At 40.9% G+C, this 18,523-nt stretch overlaps 1 protein-coding gene across 2 annotated transcripts in view; it reads right to left on the reverse strand.

The window, feature by feature from the left end:
- Positions 1-249: 249 nt before the first annotated feature.
- Positions 250-18,523, reverse strand: part of BTBD7 (BTB domain containing 7) — a 77,257-nt gene continuing 58,983 nt past the window's right edge. For both annotated transcript variants that reach the window (XM_080807643.1, XM_080807644.1), the window contains 6 exons: positions 15,682-15,842; positions 11,911-12,054; positions 10,382-10,571; positions 7,559-7,737; positions 5,602-6,048; positions 250-3,632 (listed from right to left, as the gene is read on the reverse strand). In XM_080807643.1, coding sequence (XP_080663769.1) covers positions 2,817-3,632; positions 5,602-6,048; positions 7,559-7,737; positions 10,382-10,571; positions 11,911-12,054; positions 15,682-15,842 — 1,937 coding nt within the window. In that variant the 3' untranslated portion in view covers positions 250-2,816. The remainder of the gene's footprint in view (positions 3,633-5,601; positions 6,049-7,558; positions 7,738-10,381; positions 10,572-11,910; positions 12,055-15,681; positions 15,843-18,523) is intronic.

Raw genomic sequence — 18,523 nt, forward strand, 5'->3', positions numbered from 1 at the left:
GGACCACCAGCATCTTGAAGAAACATGGATCTTCTCTTCCCACTCCAGGAGCGAAACGGTAGTTCTCTAAACCGCGGCATGGCGGGCACCGACCGAAGGTGGCGATTGTCTCACGGCCTGATTGTCTGTGGCCTCAAGAGGAGAGCTGGTATTTGGAGATTTGGTTCTCATGAAATTTCTAAACCGAGTGAAATGCCAGGTCCTGTGGCCTAAATTTTATATTATACATACCTTTTTTTTTTTTTTTTTCCTAAGACCAATCTTACTCAGACTTCACATTTATCTTAGCACGGCATTAACAGAATCTTAATGCCCAATAAGCAGTTCAGAAGGTTGGAGAGGTGGGTTCCAAAGCCCGAGGCACATAGCTATTCACTCTACCCTAGCCACCACACTTCACAAGATACAGCCAAAGGCCACTGGCGCCGACCCTAGCACACACAAGCCACACCTGCTTACCCTCTGCAAGTCACACCAGTCCACGGCCGCACAGATTAAAGCAAGTTCCACTCTATGCACAATTTAGTCAGATCAGCTACTAAATTCTTAAAAGCAAACTTCATCAATTAAAGTAGGAACAGTGGCCACTTATTTGTATGTTTGGGGGATATGAAAGAGTATTTTAATAAGTTTTCAGGAAAAGGACATCAAACAGCTCTTGTCTAACATTTTAAAAAATACAGGTCAGAGATGAGAAAGCTTTTTCCCACCCAAATCAGCTCTACTCATCCTTATTTCCAGTACCAGCACAGTACAGCCTGAATTCAGAATAGAAATTTAGAACTGTATCAAAATAATTCATGTCGATACATGTATATAAATACACAGGGAGGAATATGATGGAATTAACAATTTTTGTTTCTGAAGAGAGACTGAAGTTGGCTTCAAAAGACACCATCATCTATTATAAAGAGTCAAACCTCCTAAAAATGAGCACAGAGTCCTCTATGTTTTTCTATCTTTAAAAAAAGGAGACTCAAAGGCGATGCCAGCCGACCTCCCAGGGGACGAGCATTCGCCCTGGGAGGCCTGGAGCTCAGCACGCGACACCACCAGCGCCGACGAACACGCGAGCAGCAGCTAACTAGGCAGGCAGAGCGCGGGGCAGCGGTGGGCCGGTGTATGGAGACAGACTGACATGTTCCCCGTCTCTGAGACTACCTACTGTTAGGATTTTTTAAAATGTCTGATTATTCCTGAGTGTATATCCACAGGGTAAAGTAGGAAAGACTGTAAAGAGAAACTACAGCTACGGGAGAAATCAGAGTTGTTGGCGCCCAATAGAAACCTCTTTACTCAAAAGTGCATGTAATTCATTTATATGGTAGCTTGTGAAGGCTCCCGAGCCCTGCATAGTTTTCGAGTGAGTGTGAGTGAGTCATAGTTTTATATATATATACAGACATAGAAAAGAGGCTCCCGGACATCCTTCACATGAGGGAAGGCTCGGCAAGGCCCTTTTCCTCTAAGTGCTACGGCTGTGTGTGTATGTGTTTGTAAAAATACAAAGTGAATGTTCAAATAATGTTGAAGTGATTTAAAAACTCAAATACTAATATATTTACATTGGAGAGTAAGAAAAAAAACAGTCCTTAGCTCACACATTGCCCTTCCAAGGGAGAGGATCTTAAAAGATCCCATGTGCTCAGTGGTTCAGTAAAATCCCAAACCAGCGTCCCCAGTGGAGTTCAAGTAGGACATGTAGTGTTTCACTGGGAGAAAAAAAAAAAAAGGTTTCTTTTTCTTTTTTGGTGACAAAGGATTATGTGTTCTACAACATTTTTAGGACACCAAAATTCAGACAAACTTTGAAAAACATTTAAAAGAAAACACAGGCTTACAAACACCAAATGACATCCGTTAAGACTGAAGCCCTTTTGTTTTTTTTCCCACAGAGAGCAAGACAGCTGAAGGCAGCAAGCAGTCATTTCCCGTCTCAGCTGGAGAGTCGACGCTCAGAACCAGAAATCCCATCGGGCAATCTTTAGGTTACTTTGCTATTTCTAACGCCTCAGGATTCCAAGAAATCCAATGTCTCGAGGACCTCGTCTAGTTCTACGCTAACGCACGCTACCAGCATTGGCAGGATTCTGACGGCGCCCACATGCCGAACAAAGCTATAGCTTCAGCCTGGGCACAAAAGGCTTTGCTCCTTTCGGTTCTTTACCGAACCAGAACATGTCAGGATCCTGACTGGACTCCCGCTGGAGGAATGAAGACCAGCTCCCAGGACTTGTTAAGGAAGAATGATATTAGACTTATGGAGATCGAGCAGGAAGATTTCTGAACTAAAACAATTACCGAAGAGAGAGGAGCATTTTGATGTGCTGTTCTTTGGGATTTCTATAATTAAAAAATAAGCACAGAACTATTTCATAAGAAAATACATCTTAGTGTGCAGTCCGATGCACGTGGAAACTGGTAGATGAAAGGTAAAATGCAAAAAGTATGAAAATACGGTTCCTTTAAATGTGGCAATAAAGTTTGACATACTGATATAAAATCAATACCGATAAAATAAATGTACAAGTGCAAAAAAATCCCATCATTTGTAAAGAGGAGAAAAAAAAGTGCCAGCTTGCTTGCTCTTAAAAATGCTTCCCCACACAACTGTTCAAACACAAAACAGACAGATGCAGCATTCAAAAGAACCCTCGTAGCATGCCACGTCTCATAAACATGTATATACAAAAACGAGAATAAAATAATGTGAAACTGAGTTAGCTGGCATCGAGAAACTGGTCTCTAAGTTGTCAGGTTACATCATAAAATGGGATGTTTCACATCTCAGGCACAGACGACTTGGGAGGTTGCTCTCAGAGGGCAGACTTCTTGTAGAGGAAGTCTGGCTTGCTGGGTGACCGCCTTCCCCGGCTTATCGAATCTTCCCTTTCTAAATCGGTATTTCGCTGAGCTCCGTGGCCCAGGGACTCGCTGTCCGCCAGTCTCCTACCGGATCTCTCTTCCGGAGCTTCAGAGCTGCATGCGGGATGTGAGGGTCGGTTGGGGGTCAGCCCGAAAGTCAAGTCAGTTTCTACCGCTGTTCGTCCCCTGACATGGGCTGGACCGTTGCTAACATTTTCTGGGGCTGCCAACGGAAAGTCTGACCGCTGGGGCGGTTGCTCAACAACGTCAAGGTGGATTGGCTCGTTCTTTTGCCTGTGAGGATGTCCGTCAGGGGAAAGTGGATATTCTCTCCTAGCTTCTTCCTGCTTTTTAGGAGAGGTCTGGCTGGGTAGGTAGGCTGACTTTAAGCCACTTGGTGATGCCTTACTGTGGCTATACAGATCGGGACCGAAGTATCCACCTTGCGAAGGGGAAGGCGTGCGTCTGCCAGGAGCAGGCGTTGAAGGTCTGCAAGCAGCATTTGAGAAGTCATAGAAATCCGGATATTCCTGCTGATTTTCTCGAGTATCGACTTTTTGCTCTAGTGTGTGTTTCTTTCGAGACGTGTGTGTATGCCTCTGTGGAACACATGACAGATGCTGGGGAGGCGCTGGTCCTACTTCCGAAACAGACTGGCTTAGTTCTGTGTCAACAGCCAGTTCTGGAAGCCTCCTGTCCTTGAGTGACAGTGTGGACACACCCATGGCGATGTCTGGCATTAGATCATTTAGCACAGGTTGTGTACACTGCAAACAGAGATAAGAAAAGGGAGGTTAAAAGGAAAAGGCCAGGACTCCCTCTTTGTACAAATGATGTTCACTGGCTTTGCTTCCTCATTATAAAAGTGATACAGGCTTATTTTTAAGAATAACATGATACAGGTACCTGCGTGTCTCAGTCAGTTAAGGGTCTGACTTTTGATTATGGCTCAGGTCGTATCCTCAGGGTCATGGGATCAAGCCCCATGTCGGGCTCAACGCAGAGCCTGCTTGCCTCTCTCCCTCTGCTTCTCCCCCCTCCCCTGCTTGCTTGCATGCTCTCTAAAATAAATGCATTTTTAAAATCTTAAAAAAGAAAAAAAAAGAATGGTTACAATGCAGAAAATCATAAAGGCCCAAAACCCCAAAATCAAACAAAAAACCCACTAATCTTCCCTACTGAGATAATCACTGTTAACATTTTGAGGTATTTTTCTCACTTTTTTCCCTCCGTTCATATATTAATTTTCATAATATGTAGTACATATATAAGTCTGTCACTAAATTTTGAGATTACTATTTAAATTACAGCATACTATTGCATTGTATTGCTGAATCATGGCTTATTTAGCCATTCTCCCACTGCTGACATTAAGGTTGTTTCCAATTTCTCATTATTATAATCAAGACTATAATGGGGTGCCTGGCCGGCTTAGTTGGTGGAATGTGTGACTCCTGATCTTGGGGTCATGAGTTGAAGCCCTGTGGTGGGTATAGAAATTACTTAAAAATAACATCTTAAAAAAAAAAAAAAGGCTGCAATGAACATACAAATAAATTACCTTTCAAGGGAATTTTATTTAAAATAAATAGTAGTAGAACTTTTGAAACTGTGGAACTGACAACAAAGCCAATAGGATGGAAATGTGGCCTATCAAACACTACCAATCTCTGTTGTTTCTTCTTTTTAAAGGGGCTGGGGGGAGCAGCAGGGAGAGTGGGTGGAAGGGTCAAAGGTAAGGAAGGATCATTAATTTGACCCCAGGGGTACACTAGTCCACAGTGTCCAAAAAGTCATATTTTAATAAAGATCCCCTGAACTAATCTATGTATTGTTTGCTTTTCTATTGAAGACGACTGACAATGTGTGAACGAGCAGGAGGGCTTAAAAATCACTACCGTTGGGGCGCCTGGGTGGCTCAGTGGGTTAAAGCCTCTGCCTTCGGCTCGGGTCATAATCCCAGGGTTCTGGGATCGAGCCCCGCATCGGGCTCTCCGCTCAGCGGTGAGCCTGCTTCCTCCCCTCTCTCTGCCTGCCTCTCCACCTACTTGAGATCTGTCTGTCAAATAAATAAATAAAAATAATAAAAAAAAAGATCACTACTGTTTTTTTTCTCCAAAGATACTATACAAACAGAAACTCAATCTCTAATACAATGCAAAATCGACCCAGGAGTTCTTGCTTAGTTTACTAGCTACTGACGCCAGCTACTGGGCCTCCCAGTCAGATGGGTGCTCTCATGCAGCAGCTTGCCAGGCATCTGTCAATGGATCATCTGTCCATTTTCTGAATGGGGAGTCTTTCACCACATTGCTCCCGACAGTATACACAGCTATAAATAACTTCCCCTTCCCGGCCCATCAAAGCATTTGGTAGAAGAGTAGATTCTATAGAAATGAGGGCAGATTCTAGACATGTGCTTGAACGGAGCATCACAAAACTGCTAACATCCACTGGCACTGCCCAGTAAAGCCACCCTTTCAGAGTACCTGCAATGAACACGAAGACAAGGAAGGTACCAACTACCCCAACGCGTACCCCGTGTCTTCCCAGCGCCCTCACTCTGCTCCATTTTCCTTCTCTCTCTTTTCCACAGCCCCGCAGTCTAAGCTTCCAGCTTGTTGGTGACACTCCTGGGCACTGCTGAGTCTCCGTAGGGCTCCTGGGGTCAGGGAAATTGCTTCTAATATTCCAGGAACATTTTATTTTAGGTAAATTAGTGAAGTGCGAACTTACCACTTGTTTCTCACATGCTGCTGCTGCCGAAGGGGCGGCGGCGGCGGCCACGGCCACGGTCTGTCTCCCCAGTCCTGTGGTGTTGGTGCAATCAGGTGCTGCTGCTTTAACACCTGGCAAGTAGACTGGAGGGGGGCCGGCTTTAGGGGCCGTTCTGGAGTGAAACAGGGAATGATTACAGGGATAGGAGAACGAACGTGAAGGGTGCTGGCTGGGAGGTCTTTGTTTCCAGCCTGTTTTGAGTTGGTTATGGATTGGGGTAGCTGGGGGGTGGTATGGAGGCGGTGGTGGGGGCAAGGGTGGATGGAAGGCCACAAAGGAGTCCAGGTCTGTAAACATGGTTTCTGCAGTGGGGGTACTGTTAACTCGACATCTCCCAGACTGTCTCATTGTCAAGAGTGGACTTTCATCCCCGAAACGTTCATCCGGAAAGAACTTGTGAGGATTCTAAGAAAGATTTAAAACAAACAAACAAACAAAAAGGACATTAGCAAATTTCCTAGATAGAAATTTAGAGGCTGAGAGCATTAAGTGAGATCCTAAGAAAACCACATTCAACAAGAGTAAAAGGCACAATATATTCCTCTAGGCCAGAAGCCCAAGAAAAAATTACTTTAATAAAAGCACAAAAGGATGTAGTGGAGGCTCTCCAGCCTCTCACAGGGCTATCAAGGAGAGCTTCGTAACTAAATATTCCAGCAAGCAGGCCGGTAATCTCTTGCAAGATTATGTGATAATGCAAAAGCAGGAAATAAAACCTAAATCAAATGTGTCTTTGCGGAGAAAATAAAATTAAGTGCCAAAGGAAGAAAGGGCATACAAGTGAGGATCCTCCTTGAATTTTCTGACGCAACATCTATACTTTGTCTGAAATAAAACCTGTAAAATACTCATCCTTTCCTGTTACATGTAAGTCAATATGATTAGTATTTTGTTAAACATTATATAAGAATACTTGCAGCACTTTTATACATGTTAAGATATCAAACGAAGATACAATTTAGAACAGCAACAGGGGAAGAAATGAATAGAAAACAGGACTCTATTTCAGGGTTGGAAACCACAGCAAAAAATGAAAATCAGAACCAGCCTGCTGCCCTGCCAACACCACACCGCTCTCCCCTTTGAAGACTCAGGCTAAACAAGCCTGGAGTCAGTGGCAAAAAACACTCAATCACTTGACCAGACAAAATTAAATTTTATTTTAGGCTCTGATTTCGCGGCTGTGAACGGACTACTTTACACGTTCTTCCTTCATTGCAAAACCGATGCTACAGCTCTGGTACTTGGTAAGAAACGAGTTTTTTTCCCCTGCTCGTTAAAAAAAAAAGAAAAGCATTCATTCCCTGATTCTCATGCTTACAGGATTTGTAACATCATGCAAAAAATGTCTTATCATCTGGAGGAGGAGAGAAGAAGAAGAGGGGCACCTGGCAGATATGTCAGGTCTGGTCGTAGTCCACAACCTGAAATCTAGAGACCCAAAGAGGGACAGAGAGCAGTGGAGGCTCAGAATTTTCTACTTCCTCTTTCACCTTCGATGGGGATGCACGCCGTGAACTTTTAGTGGGCCTGTTAGGCACAAGAGACACAGCTGCTTCCACACGGCACCTCTTATCTTCACCATATCCACTTTACCGGTACGGAAACGGATACTCAGAGTGGTCGGCGCAAGTTAACTAACTGATAAGCAGCAGAGCCAAGATGTAAATTCAACTCTCCCTCCAGAGTCTGTGTGCTCCATCTACCCCGCACACAGCCTCTACTGGGGGCGGGGTGGGGGTGTGTGGAGATGGAGTGCGGCGGACAGGACTTCCGGCTATCACAGGGCCTCGAGGCAGCAAAAGGAAATGCGCTAAGAAACAGACGCACGCCACGAGGGCTCCTTGAGAGATCTGAAGTTCTGTCTGCATGATGATCAAGGTTCCTATTTCACCTAGTCAAGTGTCATCCCCACCTGCAAGAGCTCGGCGGCAGCGTCCGCGAGACCAAACTCTCTTAAGACTCGAATTTGAATTTCGTAGCTGACCGTGGCGCCTTCCCCACAGTTGAGTGCGTAGGCTCTCTGCACTTGCTCAGTGTGCCGTAGCTCCTGCAGACGTCTGACCATGTCTTTCATAATGAGGAGACGAGGAACTGAAAGAAGAAAACGTTGGTTCGCAAAATACCGGAGCTGCATGCAAGACCAGCCACCGAGCACAAGAAAGCGAGCATGTGTTCTGCATTAGAATCTTCTTGTACTTTTGTTGATAGCATTTTAATTTCCTGGGAACAGTAATTTATATGCTGCCTAGAGAAGGGGAACCCTGAGTGGAGTCTGGAAAAAGGAGAGAAAACCAGGCAGGTCAAGAACGTAGAGTGAAAGCCTGTGTCTCAAGCAGAAGGACCAGGCACGTGTCAACCAGGCAGGTGACACATAGCACGGCATGAGCAGCTGGCCCCACTAGTAGCTGAGGGATCAAAGGTACAAGCAGGAAGAGTATGAAGAGAGAAGGTGAGAAAGATGGGTCAGAGCAGATCACGAATGACCCTGCATGTCATGGTAAGAACTGACACTGTATCTTGGGTACAACCGCGAGTTGCCTGTGCAGGAGAATGACAGGATGACAGCAGTGAGGGAGTCAGCATACTCTGAGAGCCGGGTAAAGCAGGGGTTGGCAAACTACAGCCCAGAGGACGAATCTATCCTGCCTCCTCGTTTGTAAATAAAGTTTTACTGACACACAGCTACACCCGCTTGTTTTGGTAGCATCTGTGGCTGCTTCTGATGGCACAGCTGAGCAGCTGCGATGGGGACTGCAGAGCCATCAAAGCCTAAAATATCTACATAATGGCCCTCCAAGAAAAACGTGTGCAGCGCCCTGGTGTAAACGCCAGAATGGGAGTAAGGGAAGAGGCAGGAGCACTGTTAGGAACCTGAACTAAGGCTGTAGTTGGGGGGAGGGGGCTGGGGAATAGGTGACACCATCTATAAATATCTAAGAGACAAACTGCCCAGACTGGCGACTGGCTACGATTTCTGGGGAAAGCGGAGCTATCATTTACTGAGTGCTTAACTTTGTGCCTGGTGAACTCCTAAGCATCTTACTCATGGTACTTCCTCAAATCTTCCTAACAACCCTAGAAAGGAGAGATTATATCCATTTTGTAGGCAAGGAAATTAATGCTCAGGGAAGCAGATTATTTTGTCAAAAGTCACACAAATAAAGTGGCAAAGCCAGGACATGAGCCTTATTGGCATCTTCTCCAATAAGCTATACGGCCTTCCTTCAGAGTGAGGTGAGCAAGGAAGAGGGAAGGATCAGATAACACCAGAACAGGACGAGGCCTTGTTAAGTAAGACAACAAAGATGCCTTATTTTTCTGAACATACTTAATTGTGAACATCTCTGGGCTTTTTAGGTTCAGTCCTAAGATTAAATTATGCTACTATTCAACTGTATTAACTCAAGCTGATAAAAACCGGGCCAATGACCCATAGCTTCAATATCTGTACCAATCAGCTCCAGTAATATTTCTCTTCCCACGGTTGTCTGGTGTATACTTTAAAGAAATGATGGTCAGTATATTGTCCGTAGTGGCCAGACTGGATAAGGCCAACAGTCGATTAGACATTAGTCCCAGAATAAAATGTACATGTTCAATTAAAAGTTCTGTTATTCTTTTATTTGTCCTTAATTGAAACATTTACAAGCAGAAGATGAATGGTGCCATTTCTAACAACGTCATAGTTCTCTGATGTTTTTAAAATCTTGAAGTAGTAACTGGCTAGAGCTATAAAATTTCTGACCCCCAGATCACTGTGGATTTTCTTACCTTAAAAACTGACACTTGAGTCCTTTGGTTAAAATCAACATTAACGATGCTTAGAAAATTTTGGACATAGCAGTTATATCTCTAACTATGGGCAATATCCTCAATGTCATGACAGAAGCCTTTGCTAGAACAGAATTCATAGAGCAGATTCTGGGAAGCTGGATGAATCTCTAGGAAACCAACAGCGATCACATTTGGGAGCATATGTCTAGACTCAAACATACAAGTTTATAACTCTCCTGAAAGAGTCTTATGTGAACGATGCTTTATGGTGATGAAAAATCTGAATTCTGTTGAACTAGGGGTTCTCAACAGGAAGTGATTTTGCCCCCAAAGAACACATTTAGCAATGTCTAGAAACACAAAAATGTTTCCAAAAGGTTGTCACAAAGGAGTGTGTGTGTATGTGCGTGTGTGCGCGCTTGTGCATGCTACTGGCTACTAGGAATAGGCCCAGGATCCTGCTGAACACCCTTCAGTGCACAGGACAGCCCCCTCAACAAAGAATTGTGTCAAGACGGCCAAAGTTGAGAAACCCTGGGCTAACTGGGAATCTGTACACACCTGTTACTGGAAAATAAAATATGAAACCAAAAAACCTAGCTTATTAAGTATTAATTCTTTAATGAGAACAATGCATAATGGATATTGGAAAGTGGAGAGAATTAGCACATATAAAAAGGCTACAAAAATGATCAGATTAGGGACGCCTGGGTGGCTCAGTCGTTGGGCATCTGTCTTCGGCTCAGGTCATGGTGTCAGGGTCCTGGGATCAAGCCCCACATCGGGCTCCCTGCTCAGCGGGGAGCCTGCTTCTCCCTCTCCCACTCCCCCTTGTGTTCCCTCTCTCACTGTCTCTCTCTCTCTCTGTGTCAAATAAATAAATAAATAAATCCTTTAAAAAAAAAAAAAGATCAGATTATTCATTTAAATATAAATGTCTGACAGAAGGCTGCCGTCTCACCTGGAATTTCATTGGCTACGACTGAAGGAGGGCTTGACTGGTGACTGCTGATCTGCTGGTGGCTCATCATGTGACAGCACTGTGGCACGGCGGTGTTGACCATGTAAAGTGTGTCTGGCACATTGGACATTCTAACCATTCGCAAACGCACAAGATCTGTTTGCTCCACCATCATCTCATCCAGCACTGACTGAAATAACAGTTCAGTATTAACTCATCTCTGTAAATCATGTTTGGGCCTTCATCATATAAAACAGGAATTAATTTATTGTTTTCAGTGCATGAAGCTAAAATTAATAGTGAAAGGAGAAAGAACTCCTACCTCTTTAATTTTTAAAGAATCTTTCCGTATTATCTTTGGAAAGAAATAAACATCTTCCAATTGTTTGCTTTTAATTAAAGTATTCAAAATTTGAAGGAAGGTATAAAATTAGCCAGAAGGAAGTTATACCTAAAGTTACTATAAAAACAATCTATACATTGCTAAATATCAGATCCAGCAAGAAATGCTCAAAATACAAAATACTGAAGATCGATTTTAAATTCAACAGAGCTATATATAAACCCAATTTTTAAGTTAGTTTCAGATGAATCTCAACAAACCACAGGGTGGCCAAAATGATGTAATGTATAAATCTTTCCCACATTTCCCGGGGGCAATTTTCTACTTAAGTCTGGGTTCAGCTGTCAGAGAACAGGGAAGTCCCAGGAGGACTATTTGATTAGCTCCCCGCTGCCCCATTCTGAGAGAGCAGAATACAGGGTCATTTATTACAGACATTTTATCACCAGAAGCCTTTGGTAAAGGCCTCTCCTAAGCTCTGACAATCAAAATGAGAAAAAAATTAAGGTAACTTAATTCTATACTGAAACACAATGTTTTGCCGTTAATTTGTTTCACTAAACTTAATGGTGATTTCTGACTTTCAAATAGTCAGTTCCTCAAAAGGCCATCCCAAAGTTCTAATGGCCAAATACAGCTAATAAACATCACAGTATTCCATTGTCACATTACCATATTTTCTTGGAGTTCTTCGTATTATAATACACAATTTACTTAAACAAGCCTGAAATTTTATCTTAGTTTTGTGCACTTATTCTAAACTAAACATAACTTCTAATGATCAGCCATTACAGAAACACATTATAAGAAACCATGTCATTTCTCTATTTTAAGAAAGACAAAATGTGTGCAATCTTCTTTCAGAACATTTTTCCCATCTTGAAGATCACAAAATACTATTATTTCAGCAAAATTTATTTTTTTCCCCAAATTAACAATTTGCAATGCAACTAAGAGGAGAAAAATGTAAGATGCAATTCAACATGACCTAAGTTATAAGAACATGCTTGATAATTAAACATTTCAGACAACTACTCCCGTGAGTAGTTGAACTAGAGTTTACTTTCACTTTCCCTATTACTGGGTATTTAGGCAATTTCTAAATATGTTTACAATATCAAAATGAGTATCTTTGTGCTTATAGTTTGTAAAATGTACTCTAATATCTTAAAATGATTTTCGTTACCTTTGCTTCCTCCACATAGGGAGAGAACAGTCGAGGTCGAACATATATTCCAGCATTTTTTTGCCGTAACCAGGCATTTGATTTTCCACCTTCTGTTGCAGGAAGCATATCCGATGGAGGAGTACTAATCAAGCCTCTTTTCATCTTGAAAAAAATTATTTTTAGATGAACTAGAGATTTGTGTAGACCTAGGTTACTACTAAGATAAAAAAATAACTATACCTCTAAATCATGAAAATTCAGGAATATATGTGAAATTTCAAAATACTCCAAATGTTTAAGAATATTTAAAGGATTCAGCAATAAAAAGGTACTATAATTCACCACTTTCCTCTATACAGAGGAATGATACTTTTAAAACAAGAGCTATAGTAATTAAAAATAGAATGAGTTGGACTAGTTTTCAGAACTTTTAATGAAAACCAATTTCTATTTTTTCCCTTACTCGTCTAGAAACGGATTCCATCTCCACCCCACCCTCCACGAGACAAAACAAGAACATCTTCTTGGGCCTATATCTACAGTACAAGGATGCAGGTGGTCTGCCTGGTCGTTAGGGACAAGGAGCTTTAGGGGAGGCAGATGGGACACAAATCCCTAACTCCCATTTAACAGCCACGTGGCCACGGACATGTCCTTTTAACTGGACCTCACTTTAAGGGCTCCCAGATGGCCTTGGAGACGGAACACTGCATGACTGACTAAATGTGGAGGCCCTGTTGTTTTCTTGTCTGTGCTAGGAGAAAATAAAGCAAGCACCTACAGCTTGTTTAGGCGGTTCTAAGGATTAATGATGGTAATGCAGGTAATGCACTCAGCACAGTGCTCACCACACACCAAGAGCGTTTTATGCTTAACAGCCATTATTATTAGCAAACTTTCACTGGGGACTTCTGGGTGAAGCATGTATTTTCTAAGTCTACTAAACCAAAGTTCTAAATTATTTTTCTAAACCAAATTCAGGGCTCAATTTGGTTTGTGTCCCAGGTTTTGTTTTTTAAAAGATTTTACTTATTTATTTGAGAGAGAGCATGAGAGAGAGAGAGATCTCATGCGTGCACGTACAAGCAGTGGGGAGGGGCAGAGGGAGAGGGAGAAGCAGGCTCCCCGCTAGGCAGGGAGCCTGATGTAGAGGGGCTCGATCTCAGAACCCTGGGACCGTGACCGGAGCCAAAGCCAGACGCTTAACTGACTGAACCACCCAGGCGCCCAGTAAAAATTGTTTTTAACTAATAAAATACAGCATTAGATAGTATTTAGAAAACAGAGAAAAACTCCTAACTCTAATCTACTCCAACTGTAATAATGCTTATATATTTCCTGCCAGTCTTTTTCAAATGGATTTTTACAAAACTGAATTCTAGAACACATAAAAATGCATTATTTTGTATTCTTCTTTCTGAAATTATATTCCATCATTAGCATTTTTCGTGGTGCTATATTAGCCTTTATAACCACTGTTCAGGGCAGCAAATCTGTTGAGTAGTCGTACTATAGTTTAGTTTATTTTTTCTGTTGTTACACATTTAAGTGGTTCCCGAATATTTAAGGACCATGCTACTAATGTATCAGTTATAGTTCTCCTATGGGGTGGTAATATTATTTAAAAAAATACTGACTTAATAGGTGAAAAAAATAGTAACTTACAGCTTTGTTTTGCCTTCTTTGGTGTGTGTGATTACTAGTTAGACTGAACATTTTTTCTAATCAGAAGTATAATAAATATTTAATTATTTTCTTCTACTTTTTCCATGTTTCAATTTAATATTTAATTCTGTAATCTAACAGGGATTAATTTTGTGTGCAAGTGAAATGAAGGTTTAACTTTAAAGAAATTCCCTCAGCTCACCAGCTAGTCCAGCACCACAATGATTCACTGATTTCTGATAGATTATTATATGTTTAATTTTTATATAATTAATAAGGATCTTTTTCTGGGCTATTTTGTCTTGCCTGTTTTGCTAGCATTACAAGTTAGAGTGGTGTTTTTTGGTTTGTTTTTGTTTTTTATTTTTTTTATTTTTATTTTTTTTTAAAGATTTTACTTGTTTATTTGACAGACAAGAGACCACAAGCAGGCAGAGAGGCAGGCATAGAGAGAAGGGGGGAAGCAGGCTCCCCGCTCAGCAGAGAGCCCGATGCGGGGCTTGATCCCAGGACCCTGGGATCATGACCTGAGCCGAAGGCAGAGGCTTTAACCCACTGAGCCACCTAGGCGCCCCTGTTTTTGTTTTTTAAAGCAAGCTCTAGGCCCAACGTGGGGATCTGAGCTCAGGACCCTGCGATCAAGAATTGTGTACTTAACCAACTGAGCCAGACAGGCTCAGACACCCCTAGAGTTTTAAAATATATTTTAAAGATTTTATTTATTTATTTATTTGAGAGACTGAGAAAGAGAGGACAAGCAGGGGGAGAGGCAGAGGGAGAGGGAGAAGCAGGCTCTCTGCTGAGCAGGGAGCCCAATGTGGGGCTCGATCCCAGGACCCCAGGATCATGACCTGAGCAGAAGGCAGACACTTAACCGACTGTGTCACTCAGGTGCCCCTTAAAATATATTTTAAATTCTGGAAGGGTTATCCCTCCTTCATTATGTTCTCTTTAGAGAACTTAAAAAAGATTCTTATCAAACAAATGAACACTGGCGGTGGGGGGCGGTGGGGAGGAAAACCAAGAAACAGACTCTTAACTACAGAGAACAAACTAATGATTACCAACAGGGAGGTGAGAGGGGGGATGGGTGAAATAAATGCTGGGGATTAAGGAATGCACTTGCCACTAGCACTGGGTGTTGTATTTAAGTGATGAATCATGAAATTCCTCACCTGAAATGAATACTACACTGTATTTTAACTAACCGGAATTTCAACAAAAACTTGGAAAGGAAATAAATAAATACATAAATAAAGCACTTGTACACAATGAAAAAATTCTTATCCAGTTTCTTCCAGATGACTTATGTTTCTGAGCAGCTGAAAAAACTATGATGATGTCTGTAAGCATTGCTTTAAAGTTATAAACCAATGCGTGTAGAAATAATATTTATAATATTTATTTTTTGCATCCATTAATTGAAGAATTCTATTAGTTTAAAAAATTCACTTGACAAAACTATGAACGTAATATGATCAGCTCCATTAATTTTTTTTTTTTTTTAAAGATTTTATTTATTTATTTGACAGACAGATCACAAGTAGGCAGAGAGGCAGGCAGAGAGAGAAGGGAGGAAGCAGGCTCCCTGCCGAGCAGAGAGCCCGATGCGGGGCTCGATCCTAGGACGCTGGGATCATGACCTGAGCCGAAGGCAGCGGCTTTAACCACTGAGCCACCCAGGCGCCCCAAGCTCCATTAATTTTTAACTGAAATACGATCATAAGATTCAGTCATCCTTTTCACATTGAACCAATCTCCTTTTTTGCTCCCTGATTTATTGCTGTGTTTGAAAAGTCTCCAGAGGTAATCTCCACCCTTTCTTTTTGAATAGGATCTACCTGATCTCACTGAAAAGTGGCTGAAGTGACTCCCCCTAGACGATCTTCTTGCAAAAGTTAATACTCTATACCCACTGAACTCTGACTCACCGAACCTTTACTTGGGTCAGTGATCAGCACACCATGGCCCAGAGCACAGATCTGTCTCTGTCCTCATGGACTTCACATTTTACAATACTCTATTAGTAGAAATTATGTACAATGATTAAAAAAAAAAAGATAAACCTGTACATTTTGGTGCATTTTCTTTTAGTGAAAGAGACAAATGAAGAAAGGCACTTACTGCATCACTTAGGACTTCACTGTTAATAGGTAAGATGTGTTCAATTCGCACAAATGGTAAGAGAGAAGAAAGGATCTCTCTAAGCTCTTCGATGTCTAGGTCTCGTCTTTTTACGCCTCTTCTGTTCACACTATGGGCAGTGCCACTCAGTAAGTTTGGCTCTATGAGACAGAAAACAAAAGTCTTCAACCAAATCCAAATTTTCAAACTTTTTTCTCTAGTTACACTTTTGGTAACATGCTATATACTTAAGTGCATCTGCTTTAAAAAGGATTATAAATTACTTTTGTGTCTTAGTTTACTTACTAGAGATCTTCTTTGACAAAGACAAAGCATGATATCAACAGTAGGATAACTTTTTTTGATTGTTTTGCATTAAAAAATAAAGAATTCTTTTCCACATACTAACTCAAAGGAGAAAAGATGACAATCTATTAAAATCTAGTTTGACCAAAGGCTTCTTAAGCTTTCTAACGGCTGTGACCAGTTTTTAGTACAATTAAGGCATTACAGAGCAAGTGGCATTTGTCACTGTGTGTTATCAGTATACTCACTAGGCTACCATTGTTTACCAGCAATTTAGTAAGATATTAATTACCTGGTATCTCAAGCAGCAAAACTTAATGTGTACTGTATTTAACTTTGATTTTTGTGATAGTCTCCTAAATTTCTATAATATGGGAAGGTTGCTGCATAAAAGTGAACACTTAGATCTCTGACATGCAATATATTCCCACTGTCTAGGGCAGAGAGTAAAGGTTTTCTTCATTAGGTATCAGTGAAAGGAGAAGATCTGAAGTACATATAACTTATAAACATTGAGTGGAAAAGAGAAATTACTAAAATTTTGGGAATCTTTAATCATGTCTATAATCTAGGGGCTATATATATATTTTTTTTCGCTGTATTTTTTTTCTTAAAAAAATCTTTAAATTCCTAAATATAAGTGCTATATTTTTGCAAGCATTCTATAGGCAAATAGGTATTTCCCTTAAATCATGTGATAGACACATGGATACAGAGAGAAGAAATAATTGTTTTTTGAGAAGCTAAGTTTTTTCTGGCATCATTCAAGATAAAATTATTGCAAGCATGTGGAAATTTTCCCTTGCCTTGCTATGATTTGGCTTCATACTTATACAAAGCGCTGCTTTTCAAAAAAATTTTCCCCTTAAAATAGTGGCATCCTGTTTTCAAATGAAATCTTACATAAAACTTCCAAATATGTAACAGGTTAGGGCAGAACCCTTTTTATGAAGGTGACGGAAAAGCGTAGCCTGAGGTGCTTCGGTTCCTTCTCATCCCTGGGGAAGAGCCTTCTGTTCTAACCCCATCAGGAAACTATATATTTTAAGGGAAATCTTATCAAGGATGCTCATTATTTGTCCAAAATAAATATGACACTCCCTCATTACCAACCTTACATCAGTGAACAAGCCTATGGCCTATAAGGATTATGTAGCATTATATACAATTAATTCTTGTTGGAGTAGTCCTATTCTATAAGGTCAGTGTAAACAATTAGCAAATACTGAACCACTGCTCCTATGAGAAACACAGGGTTAGGTTCCTGTGAGTCTCCGGTCACAACAGTTTTATTAGCCGATCAAGACATAACCTTGTTTTATGTGTGTTTCTGTTTAAAGACACCGTATTACTATATATTGTTGATTCACGAACACTGCACTCATAGCCAACAGCACTGTCACTCTTATCTGAATAAGCTTATTTAACTCCTGGTTTTTGTGTAAGGGACATCACAGCCTTCCTGTGCTTGGAAACATCACACAGTACTAAAAGTTACAATGGGAGGCCAGTTTGATCAGTAAGATCAAAAAAAGATAAAAAAAAAAAACAAAAACAAAAACAAAAACAAAAAAACCAACCCCCCCAAAAACAAAAAAAAAAAACCCCAAAACACAAACCCATAAAATATGAAAAACACGGCACTATTTTGAATAGACTGAAAAGGACACTTGTTTGCAGTATGAGAAGTATAAGAAGGCAGACTGTCACCCTGGTTCCACCTGAAGCTGAGAACACGTGCATCAGGGGACTCAAATTTTTTGTCACTCTGAGCAAGTCTGCAATGGACCATGAAAGTACATGGGTACTGGTTTTGGGGGTTGGAAGTAAATTTTAGCAGGTAGGTGAATTTGCAAATACAGAATCTGCAAATAAGGATAGATGGTATACTGGCATTTCAAAAAGTCCCAAATTAACAGCAGTGGCTTTAGTATTAAAAACAATTCACATCTGAGAACTGCTAAAAGCTTTTTTTGTAGGCCATGGAGAAATAAATTAGCAGGAGAAATTAGATGTCTTGAAAGGCAGGTTTAGCTTGAAATTTTTATTATCTTGAAATGTGACAGAACTCTATAAATGCACTAAAAATTTATCATTGACTTGAACCCTTTCAATAGGTGAGCTTCATGATATGTAAAACAGATCTAAAAAAGAGATCAAAGGATGACAGGAAAGGAAAATCTGTATTTAATTTTTCTGATTAAAATGTTTTGAAAAGAAATGTTTTGATTTGGGCTTGCTGTATGGAGGAACACAACATTCTATGAGGGAAGGAGCATTATAAGATCAGTCTCCACCTCTTCTGCAATATCCCCAGTTGGAAGCCATTCAAAAGCATTATTTTTCCTTTACCTTCCACAAAATTTAAAAATAAACAAATGGGCTTTTTTGGGGGGGGTAGTCATATATTTTTTAATTGACATAAAATTGACATAACACAAACCTCACCATTTTAAAATGTACAATTCAGTCAGTGGCTTCTAGTATATTTAAAATGTTATATGTACGTCACCACTATCTAATTCCTAAGCATTTC

The sequence above is a fragment of the Martes martes genome (genome assembly GCF_963455335.1).
Source record: "Martes martes genome assembly, chromosome: 7".
NCBI classification, from domain to species: Eukaryota; Metazoa; Chordata; class Mammalia; order Carnivora; family Mustelidae; genus Martes; species Martes martes.